This window comes from Mycteria americana, chromosome 11 (assembly GCF_035582795.1).
Source record: "Mycteria americana isolate JAX WOST 10 ecotype Jacksonville Zoo and Gardens chromosome 11, USCA_MyAme_1.0, whole genome shotgun sequence".
Lineage (NCBI taxonomy): Eukaryota > Metazoa > Chordata > Aves > Ciconiiformes > Ciconiidae > Mycteria > Mycteria americana.
Window position 1 is genome coordinate 6999570 of NC_134375.1, and position 12040 is coordinate 7011609.

Sequence of the window (12040 nt, forward strand, 5' to 3'; positions counted from 1 at the left end):
GTGTTTGTTAATTCTGTTATTTTTAATTTTTAGCCTGCCCTCTTGGCACGCTCACGAACGCTCCCCAAAGCCATAGCCTGTTTAAAAAGAATAATCGCAGCCGCTGTTATTATTATTTAACATAACTGGAGGTTCCCGTACGCCGATCTGTCTCCGGGAGGTGGCCCCGAAGGAAGGAAAGCGCGGTACCCTGCCAGAATGGCGATGACAGGTCCGCGGGGGGCAGCACCCGCGTGGGCGGTGGGAAGGAGCCCACGAGGTCCCTCGTTGGTCGGGGCGGGGGGACCCCCCGCCGCCGCCGCGCGGCCGCGCCCGGGGAGGCGCCTGCGCTTGCCGCCCGCCGGGGGGACGGGGGACAGACCCCGGGCGGAGGGGGGGGGTGGCGGCGGGAGGCGGGGGGGCGCGGCGCGGGGCGCATGCGCGGCGGCGGCGGGGCGGCGGGGGCCGGAGCGGCGCGGGGGGCCGGAGGGAGGGAGGCGGGCGGGGAGGAGGCAGGGCCGGGCTGGGCCGGGCCGGGCCGCCCGCCTGCCCGCCTATTTGAGGGAAAGTAGCGGTTCGCGGGCGCTCAGTGCCGGCCGCCGCGGAGAGGCAGCGGGCGAGCGGCCGCCGGTCGGTGCCCGCAGCCGGCGCGGCGCTGCCCCCCTGCCGAGGACTGCCGCGCTCGTCGCACGAGTGGCGGCGGGGGGAGCCGCCCCGCGGGGCCGCCGCCGCCTCTGCCCCTTCCCCGCCGCGCCGTTAATGGAAACATGGCGATGGCGGCTCCGACCGGCAGCGCGGCGCCCGTCGCCCCGGCCCTCTGCGGCCACCTGGCCCTGCTGCTGCTCCTCGCCGCCCCCGCCGCCCACGGCTACAGCTTCCCCCAGCAGCACACGTAAGTGCCGCCGCCCCGGCCGGGACCCCCCGCCACCGCGGCTCGGCCCGGCGCGGTGGCGCATCGCGGGGCCGCCCCGGGGCCTGCCGGCGCCGCGCGGGGGAGCGGCAGCGGCGGGCGCTGCCGGTGCCCGCGGCCGGCGCCGCGCCGTGCCGTACCGCGCCGCGCCGCGCCGCCCCGCCGCGCTGGATGCGGTCGGGCGCGGGGTCGCCGCCCGCTCCCTGCCGGCCGCCGGAGCGGCGGGGCGAGGAACGGACCCAAAGTTGCTGGAAAGCACAAACTTCCCCGGCGGGTGCCGGCGTGCAGGGCGGCTGTTGAAGCGTTACTGTGGCGAGAGGGGGGAAAGACGAAAAAGGACTCCCCCCCACCCCCCCTCCCGTTTCAAGCACACAATGTGGTACCCCCAGCCGGCCGTACCCCCCGGAGTTTGGGCATAAACTAATAATAGATGGATAGTTCCACAGGCTGTCCGAGCTGGCGGGTCTTCCTCTCCCTCCCTCTGGACCGACAGACGTTGGCTGTAATCTATTGAAAGTCGGAAAGCAGCTCATTTGGGTGAGGGGGTGGGGGACTGGAGAGTCGCTGCAGGAAGGATATAAATAGATTTTTTTGAAGAAAGCGAGCGTTTTGGAAGTTAATGTTTGGGAATATTTGCTAACACATTCGGCTTTCTTGCATACCGTCATAACCCTGAAGCCCCGTCCCCCTCCACACAGCCATGCGAAATCTTGCCGAGATGTATTTTAAGAGGCTGTCATCTCTGTTATGAAATGCTGAGGTTTGTTGACACAAAACTGAAAAAAAAAATCCAGACGATTCAAAGTAAAGGCTGACACCGTGTCCTTACAGTCTGCGTTTCTGAAGGTGGGGAAAGATTTCAATGACATAGAGTTAATAATAGCAGTGTTGCCCTTAACTTTGTGCTGCCCCAGTGGATGTGCACTGCTTTATGTCACAATTTTCTTGTCATTTTTGATTTGCTTAAGAACAGAAATAACGTTATATATATATATGTCATAGGAAGTATTTTTGAAAGCCTTTTAGATTAACGTCTTTGATCTCAAAGTACATTTTTACAGGCATGTAGTCAGGCCTTCTGAAAAGAAGGCTTATCGGCAGAAGAAACAGCGTTGTTTATTTGGGAGAGCTGTAGCTTACTGTGTTAATATCTGGCTTCACCAAAGGCATGGTTGTTTGCACTCCTTGTTTATTCAGAAATACCTCCCATTCTAATAGATTCTTTCTGAATTCTTTTAGGTCTTGTATCCATATTTCTAATTATCTTTGACCTTCGGGAGCCGATGGGTTCCCTTTTCTTGCTGTCACATAAATACAGAAATTCCTCAGAATAAGACCCTGAGAAATGTCTCCCTACAGGGGGAGGAGAGGAGAGGGAACGTGCCAGTTCTCGTCCAAGTACCACAGCCTTATGGCCTGATCCAGCGTTGTTCTCACTTGAATAATCTTTACTTCCATGAGAATCCCTATAGAAGTAGAGGGGTTTGCATACGTGGTGAAGCACAGATAAAGTTTGTGGGATGTTTTTGGTATTTCAGCAGCTTTTTCGGGGGTTGTAGGTTGTTGCTTTCTCCTTTTAAATTTGGAACACAGAATCATATCATAGAATAAATATCTTCTGGGTACCAGTTTACAAGTCTCAACTGTGATTTCTTTCTACCTGCAGAAAGTTTTATAAGAAGGTTCTTATACCAGGAGAGACATACTTAAGAGAGGCGTATAACTTGTAAATAATGCATTGGCCTTCCCCTCACCCAGACGGATTATTATCTGTTTTGTTCTAAAAAGCTGGCTCAGTTTATTAGCCAAAGCAGTTTTATTCCAGATAATTTGGTGGGCTTTACTAGGATAGATTTAGTTAGATCAGTGGTCTTATCAGAGTGGGCCTGATCCTGTACTGAGAGAGGCAAGATGTGTAAAAACTGAACCCAGTGGCAAAGATTCACAATTTCTTGCAAATATGAAGGAATGGTCCTGAAAAGACCGCTAATTCTGTGTGTGCCTCTGGTGGGAAGTAATGCGGTCTGGCTGCATCCGGAGAAGAGGCACGGAAGGGACGCAAGACCTCAGCCTGACCTGGTATCTTCTTGCTCGTTTTATTCCCCTTATGACCTGTCTTGTGAACCCAGAGAAGAAGCGTCACGAACGGATATTTGATGATGATGCACAATTGCTGGGCAGTAGGTTAATGCTGTAACGTGTGGGCTGAAATGCCTTGCGAGCTCTGCCCTGGGGCTGCCGTGATTGTTTCTCGGGAAGGAAATGTTTAATGGGAGTAAAGAGTGCAATGGTAGCTGGCACCAAGGCTTGAACAGCACTCCTTAATTATCTGTTCCCCCTTGAGTAGCTCCCTGTCTGCACTCTTTTTGTTTTTAAAGACGCTGGATATAACTTAAATCTTTTTGGAAGGTTTGTCGTCAGAAGCTGAGTTCAGCTGATGAGATGCGCTGCTAAATTCTTCTTGTTAGGAGCCAATTTTCTCCTACTTTGGACCACGCACCCTTGTAACAACAGCGAATGATTCGGACTGTTGATTAGAAACCTTGTTTGTCTTTGGAGGCTTTCTCTGTAAATCACTTAAGTCATCTTTCACTACAGGACTCTCAAAAATGAGGCTGCTTTTTTAAGCAGCCCCAGAACTGTTTCATTCTGACAGGCAGCAGACTGAATGATTAGGATATTTTGCCTGAGGGGGAGAAAAGAAGAAAATAAAGAACAGGTTTTTTTTCTTTTTTTTAAAATTTTTTGTTACAATTGTATTAATTATCATCAGCGGTTCTGTGTGTCGATTCTTGGTTCCGTCCCTGACAAATCACTGGTGTTCCACATTATCTCTCTCCTCCCGGGTAGCATGCGTTTAATCATCTTATGCTGAGCTAAGGAAGGCTTGGCTCAGCCAGTTGTCCAAAGGGGAATTTCTCATTGAGATTTAAAAAGCAAAATCCCAGATTGGAACAAACCCATTGGGGCGGGCACATTAGGTGATGTCCACTGACTGACAAGGCTCCTTTTAGGAATGGTCACGTACAAGAATGTGCATCTGTGTGGTCAATGGGATTAATGGCTGTGGAAAGAAAGGCTGTTGGTTGCAGTTAATTTTTCTTTTAAATAGTACACAGAGGGATTCCTGTGGCGGCACGGTAACAACCTCTGCTTGAATTTCTGAGAGATTTGGTATTAGGTGATTGAAAGCCTGGTCAATCAGGGGAGTCCTGCACCTGTATTGCCGTCGCCTCCCGTTAGCGGGGATTGCGTGCATGCGAGTGCTGGAGAATGTGGCTGCCAGTACCACTGCCTGGGAGCGGAACAGACCCCCTCCTCGCTTTGCAGAAAGGCTTTTTGTCACTTGGACTTGAAAGAAAATTGCCATCTGCTAGAGGGTGGCGAGCCATTTGCTTCTTGTGAGGAAGCAGGTGTGTGCAGAATTGCTGTGCATCCGCTGGTGAGGCTTGGCTTCATCGCTGCTCTGCAGGGCATCTCTGACCAGCCAGCCAGAGGAGAAAGGGATGTCTGCAGGGGAAGGCACCAGTCTGCGGACCAGGGTCCGGTCCTGCCTCTCTGGCATGAGATTTAGCACTTGTCAGATGCAGACAGTAGTTTTGGGCAGCGAGCTGGAGGTGTTACCAGTGTTCCTGTGGGATAGTGAGCAGTGAAGGCTCCTGCTGAGAGCAATAAGGCCTAATAGGTGCCCATCACCACTGGAAGGTGGTCTTGAGGCTGCCTCTACCAAATTAATTGCTTCCTTTTAGCAGCTTTTGATTTGTACTTGTGTCATTTCACCCCGAATGAGGTTAATGATGCTGGTAGTGATGGCACATCTGGGCTAGCAGGGCTTGAAATAAATAACTCTATTAGGACTGGATGCTGTAGGGTTTGCAGGATACCATGTAGAGGAAGCTCCTTCTCTTGTTCTACTGCCCACCTGCTGTGCAGTCAGAAAATATCTTCCAATTATGGTTTGATGCTTGGGAAGGGAACTTGTCTGGAAAAGAGCAGAGAAGAAGTGGGGAGATGGCCCTGCTTGTCTTCTGCTACACTCGGCTGAGCAGAGAGACAGCTCCCTGGGAGGGCAATCTACCCCAATGAGTGACTGACAGATAATGTCGCTCCATCCCTGTGAGGGCTGAGCAGCCTCCCTGAGCACTGGTACCCAGTGGAGGCACAAACACCCAGTGTCCCTGCAACAGCCCCGTGTGGGCTATGCATCAGTGGCAGAATCCGCTTTGGGGTGCACAGAGGGGCCCTGAGCTGCCCAGAGGTAAAAGAACAGCCTCAGGGAGTGGACCAAGTGTTTTTTAAAAGCCATTTGCGGTATTTCTTTGGCATTTTAAAAAATTTTCTCTATTCCTGTTACCATTCCTGAATGCTTCCTGCCTAGGTATTGCTTGGGGAAGGGGCAGGCATCACAGAGCAGGGTATTACCGCTTTCTTGCCTGTCCTTGTGAGACCTGAACACTGTACCCTGCCTGCAGTGATCCCCTTCAAGATTGTGGTTTCAGGAGTTTGAGTTTTTCAACTGTATACATTGAAAAATTGTTAACTTAAATTCTCTTGAGGGAGTGTGTGGGTTCCCACTGAAATCAATAAGGCTCCTGCACGTAGACCTGAGGGTAGAAATGGGCTCGTGCTTGGTGTTTGACAGGCATAGTTCAGAAGCTGCATTGTGAAGAAGCTTTATGTGTGTTGTATGCATGTGTGTAACGGTCCCTTAAAAGCTGAAGGTGGTTACATAGGGTTTAAATGAAAACCTGAAAATTTATCCTTGAACGAGCTTCCTGGTGTTAGGCTTCAAAAGCCATCAGAAAGGCTCTTGAGGCCTTAAGTGCTGGGGCATCTGCACACTGTAACATTGTACATGTGCACAAACCGTACGATAATTTAGACAATGCTTTTTTCAGCCACTGAAATACTCAAGTGGGATGAAATAAAAGAAAAAGTCATTACCAAGCAAAATACTTGAGTGAAATATTCAGCAAGAAAGGACACTATCTGAAAGTTTTAATATTTCCTTTTCCAGGAGCTTCTTGAAAGCAAAATGTGTTTTGTTAGCAAAATTATTTTTTCCTCTCTGGGGTGTTGGTAGTACTTTGTTGTTTTAGAGCTGTTCCTGTAATCTAGCCTTCATCCTTAAGTTTATTATTGCTGGGTTGCATGGGGAATGGGGTTGTACAAACTGTTGTTACTGGAGAGTTGGTTTGTATCAACAAGCTATTAGCATGGTTTTCTTTAGGCTGAATCATTTGATCTTTCAGAGAATGCACATGGATTTTCTTCATAACTTTGACAGTTGTCCTATGACCCTTCCAATTCTGCCTCAGCTATTACCTTTCGGTTATAAATATCATAAGAAATACAAGGTGTTTACCCAGAGCAAAGGATTAATTCTGCTGTAAAGCAAAGTGTTTCTCGCATTGACTGATGGTATGAGTGATCAGGATATTTAGCCAGATCAGCTTGTGGCTGGTGAAAGGGCTGCAGGGCAAGAGACACAAGGATCTGAATGGCAGTCAGGCCAGACAAAGGTTGCACGTGGTTTCTGTATCTATTCTTTAACTCTGCGCAACGTCGTTATTCTTGCCTGTGATTAGGCTGCCGTACCTCCTCCTTGGAAGCTGCTTCTCAGTCTGGTGGGGACAGTGCAGGAGCTGTTGTACAGCGCACCTTCTCCCAGGACCATGTAAGACTGCCTTTCAGGAGAACCAGGATCAGGCCTCCTCCCCTTGCTTCTAGTTGAGGCTGAGAACTTCAGAGGAGGTAATTGCTGATAGCAATCAGATTGGGTGCTAACTAGGGATATAAACCATTTAGTGCAATAGCTCTGATGATGATAAAGCCTTGGGCTCAGTTGCCAAAACAGAAGTTGAGTTTGCATAATGAGCCAAGTGCCTTTGTGCAGTAACACCGCTGAAGTGGGTGGAGTTAAACCCAAAAAGTACAGGATGCAACATGATTTTTAGCTCTGATTTGTGTCAAAAGTCTCTGAAGTTCTTGCAGTGAAAAGGAGATCTTTAATAAGAATGAGTCCCCTGCCCCCCCCCCCCCCCGGACCATGACCCTTCTTTCATTGTCCACAAAGGGTGGGAATGGAGCTGCTCTTTCCATGGACTAGGCTGGAGCTGCTTTTGCACCAGTGGGTATCTGTTATGAATCCACTGAAGCCCTGGACAGACTTTGGATTTCCTTGGGTTCTGCTGGTGCAACAACTGTTCTGCTACCCTGTCCCACACTGACACTTGGGGAATCTATGAATCAATATGGGTTGTGCCTACAGTGAGTATATGTATCACTGTGATAGAAAACCTGGAGTGATGGATTACAAAAGGCACGTTCATTTACCTGACAAAGGTTGTCTATCTTGAATTATTTATGAGGCTTCACAGCAAGCTAGTAAATTTTGTAAAAGCAATGGAGTCCTGGTAATGTGAGCCTCTTCGCTGCAGCTTCCGTAGTAGAGTTTTGCTGAGAAGGTACAGGAGGTGGGGGATGGAGGAGGAGGAGGAAGAAATAGGCAGCGAGTGGAGGGATAGAGAGAGACTGCTATTTTCATGTGCAAATGATGAGGTGTGCAGAGCAATGAAGTGCGAATTAGTTAGATCATGCTGTGCATTGGAGCAAAAATCTGTGTAGTGTTAGAAAGCAAGTTATGCTTCAGGGAAGGGTGGGGGGGAAAGGATGGGGAGTACAGCTGCAAGGACAGAGAAGGGTGAAAATCTCATGACCAAGATGCTGGCAACTTCCCATCCATAGGAGTGTTATTTGCAGGGGTAGCTTCTTTAAAGTATGTACTCATTTCGGTGAGGTTTGCTTATCTGAGTTCCACCAAATGAAGGATCAAGCCAGAACTGGCTAGGCTTTTCTGTGTGGCATTCAGCGGCTGGAAGGCTTCTGAACCTGCAGAGCATGTGGCTGTGGACCAGAGGGGTTTGCTCAGGATAACCTGGAAGATGTGTGGCCCACAGGAGCATTAAGTTGGTGTTATCCAACAGGGAAAGTGAGGGCAATAAGAGTCTGAGTGCTGGCAGCAGCATGTCGGCTTGCCTCAGTCCCTGCTGGAACACCATTTCAGAGCTAAAAATCAGTGATGCGGCAGTCACGGTGCAGGTTCGTGGTGTAGCTGCCACTGCGTACCTGATTTGTTGATAAATAGAGCCTCCCCCACGCTTTCAGGCTTCCAAGCCTCTTGGCCTTCCAAGCACAAAGTTACCCCTTAAACTGTTAAACTGGTGGATAGAATTGGGAAGGAGTGTTGATATGATTCTCCTTATAAATACCAATGCCTTTCAACTCATAATAGAGCTGGGTCCTGAAACTTTTGTCGCAAGCTGCCAGTCTGTTTGCTGTCAGTCTGTTTCTTCTCCAGTGGGCACTTAATATTCTTCAGTCCAGAAGAATCCAGTATCCAAAGTCTGAGTTCACATTCATCCTCCAAATAAGAAAACAAAACAGGAGGCATATTTCTAAATATTTTTCAGAGCTGACCTTGTATAAGCCACTTATGCTTCAAAAATCAGCTCTCGCTGATTTAATTTCTGTTGAATTGGAGATACTCTTGTATTTGAATTCTCATCTCTATTGAATTTTGTGTAATAATATCTCTTTATGGTGGCCAATGAACACTTTCTCTACAGTATGACACAGTGAGTGCAGTGCCTTGTTTGCATTTCTAACGTATGGTGGGTTTCACAGTCAGGTTTTTGGCAGCTGTAACATGGACACCAAAATAGAGACAGACTTAAGCCAAGCGAAGAACCTAATATTCAGCTTTATCAGGTGTTGAAGATTGAGTCAGATTCTGGGCTGTGAATGGTTGAATATTTTTTTTTTATTGCTCCATAACGAATGCAGTAGACCCAGGAGTAGCCAAAGTACCATTTCCTCATGTCTGAGATAGTCTTATAAATTAGAGGTCGCTAGTAAGCATTCACTGTAGTGTCACATTCTTGGGATCAGCAGGGGGAAAAAAAAAAAAACGTATTGTGTGGTGCTTCCAGGACCCCTCTGCAGGGGGAGGGATGCCCATTGCCCAGGTAAAAGTACACCTTCTGCAGCAGCATGTCATGCATACCAGGGAAAAAAAGGGCAGGAGAAACAGCATTTAATTATTCAAGACCTGCAAGCTGAAAAGAGTTTCAGGACAGTGAGCTCGGCATGCGTGGCAGCTTTGTGGGCACTCTGCTTTCCCCTCCTCCCCTGCCTGCTCTGGGAAGGAGGGTAAATTACATGAGTATGGGGGGGAAATCAATATTTTTCTCTTCATGCAGCTCTTGGTTTTTATTTATTCCATTTTTGTTTGCTGGGAAATCTTAATAATTGTCGATCAGTGACCAAACTGATGACATTATTTTGCCTCCCACAGAATGACAGCACTTCTAAGAGCGCAGACCAAAAGAGCATCAGCCCAAAAGGAGCCCCTCTGTGCACAGGCAGGGATGTTTTCATGCCCCTGCTTGGCTGTGTGCTGTGGGACTGCTCATGATTGAGCCATTCTTCCTGAGGTTGGATTTGTTACGATGTGGAAGAATTTGCTGTTGTCAGTCTTGTCTGCTGTACTCTGCTACGGCTATGTTAGGTTTAAAAGCTGAGAAATGTCAAAAAAATTTTTGAGATACTGGGCCAAATTCATCCCTGACAATGCCAAATTCATCCCAACAACAATGTTGTGGGATTATGCCGGGGACAACTTTCAGGCCTTTGTCTTTTCACTTTTAAATATCGTGGTGGTTGTGGTTGCTTCTGATGTGATTTTTATTGTGAAATGGAGAAAAGAAATGCATCTAACACACCTACTATCTGCTCATGCTTTGGTCCCAGTTTCTAAATAACCCCATTTAGCACCTGCCTGCCTGTTTGACCCAGCAACAAAAATGTTGTGTTGGCATTTCTGACATCAATACCGCCTTTTTACCCATCATCTTAAGGCTAAATTGAACCCTTCTGTGTCACTTGCTCCTCGCTATGTTTATTTGTTTTGATCTAGTCTTTACTTTAGAGAAAAATCTAACCAGCTTTGTCTCACTCCTGCTGCCTGCTAGGGGCTGGGGCTTTCTTTCGTGAGAAGTGGCTCTTTCCACAGGTGAACCTCATACCCTCAACTTCCCCTGCTTCCCTGTGCTCCCTGCCCAGATGTGGGGATGGAGCAGCCAGGTACGAAAGGGCTCTGACAGCTGCATCTTGGCATGAGGTCTCACTTCACCGCTGCGGCTGCTGACCTAGCTTGTACCTTTTCCTCCTCTTACAGCCCTGTCCTGACAGCCTTGCTGGTGCCGTGTTTGCTCAAGCAGGCACAGCGTTACCGAGCCAGAGGTGAGGCTGCATCCCGAGGCTGGTGCTCTGCGTGGAGCACTACCTGTGGCAATGCTGGTGTGTGGGAATCTTCTTTTCCTGCCTTTCTTCTCTTGACACCGCTCCAAGTGGAGCCTTGTGCTGAAAGCATTGCTGGTTTGTGCGGTTTATGAATGTGATTATGCGTGCTGAAAGCGGCCTGTTTTATTTTATAAGGGCCATTTAATAAATGTCACTTGTTTGGTGACTCTTAGGCAACTGAGCGCATGGCCACCTTCTCATTGGGAAGTGGCTGCCAGACCCCGTCCTGTTCTCAGGATTCACAGCTGAGGCCCATGTTGGGGCCACAAGTAATGCGTATACCTGCAGTTTCTCTACTTAAAAACGTATGCCCCTTGTTGGATGAAGGATTCATGTGCAAAGCCTGGTGCTTCGGGGGCTGGGTGGAATTGCTGTTTCATCCCGCACCAGAGCGGCCAACTTGCAGTACTGGGTAAACTGCAGTTTATTGAAATGTTCTGAACTTTGTGAAGTTCATTGCACAAAAGTCCAGATCCCACGACCAGACCCAAGGACTATTCCAAGTACATGGTATTTTTTTGTCTAACTTTCCACATGAAACTAACCTTGCTTCCTCATTTGGCTTGGCTACAATATTTATTACAATGTCATTCCTTCTCATTTTTTCTACTGCTATGATGTTCAGGTTTAGTATTTATCTTCTAATAGTTTCTGAATAGCAGAGTGCTTGTGTTACTGGCCGTGACATATAGTTAATCTTGAGCACAGATAGTTGTGAGAACTCCAGACAAACTTCAACCCTTAGTGGCATGCTTGTGAGTGAGGAAATTAGCTTGGAAATTGTTGTTAAAATTGCTCCTGCGTTAATCTTGCTGTGATACCACAGCTTCTGGCAGTATGTGGGTTAGCAAGATGCTTGTGGCTGAGAATGAGGGCAGATTCTCGCTTTGGAAGAGGCTCAGCAAAGAACTTGTCTTACACCTTTGCTTTGAGGAGATTTACACCGAGGAATTTGGCCCATTTTTCCCTTGCAGGCCTGTCTTCCAGGTGTTCTCTTATCCCCGATTGATCTTCTGGCCTACTTTCTATCCACTACGCGTTAAAAGGTGACCAACCTGTCAGTCTTGGCTAGCATCGGGAGCAAAGCTTGTGTGCCTCAGGCTTGTTCCCTGGGGAGAAAAGTAATTCTTTCATGGCGCCCTTGGGATTGTCCCCCCTCCCCATTGCCATATAAGCGTCTTGTCCTGTTCTCCTTCTTCCACTCCTTATAATGTTTTTTACACACACTTTGTAATAGCAGTTGTACTTCCCTATTGCTCATTTTGCTGATGAAACTAAGGTTTCAGAGACTCCAATATGTCAGCAGTGGAGCAGGAAATGCAACCCAGATCACGTAATTCCTCTTCCTCTGCTCCTCCGAATGAATCCATGCTCTTCGTTTCGGGATAAATGTTTCTTCTGCTACGTACTAACAAAACATCAGATTAACTGCAAGAACAGAAACGTAGCTAGGAGGATTTGGACTCCAGGGACGGTATCTGTCCCTTTGGTGTTGGGAGAGTGGGAACTGTCCTTGTGGATGAAAATCTTCTCTGAAGGACACTATTCTCTGGCAAATGCCTGGACATCAAAGCTTGGGCAGTGTTGTTCTCTGTACAGTTAGGTGGAGGGCAAGAGGGCTTGCTGCTGAGTGCTTAGCGTGCTCAGCACTGGGCTTTTGCAAATTAAGTGGGTGCCCTCTGCTGCATAAGCCCTGCGTTGGCTGCTTGTGCTGTGTAAGTTACGGTCAGGCACCTTTCCCAAGAAATGCTCTCTTTAAAATTGCATTTTTGTGCTGATGATGCACTC

General features: G+C 48.5%; 1 protein-coding gene across 2 annotated transcripts in view; it reads left to right on the forward strand.

The window, feature by feature from the left end:
* The first annotated feature begins 512 nt into the window (after positions 1–512).
* The window catches only part of CACNA2D2 (calcium voltage-gated channel auxiliary subunit alpha2delta 2), a 230404-nt gene continuing 218876 nt past the window's right edge, over positions 513–12040 (forward strand). The window contains exon 1 of one of the 2 annotated variants that reach the window (XM_075513754.1): positions 513–871. In XM_075513754.1, the coding sequence (XP_075369869.1) occupies positions 747–871 (125 nt within the window). In that variant the 5' untranslated portion in view covers positions 513–746. The remainder of the gene's footprint in view (positions 872–12040) is intronic. The other variant, XM_075513756.1, reaches the window with a different exon arrangement.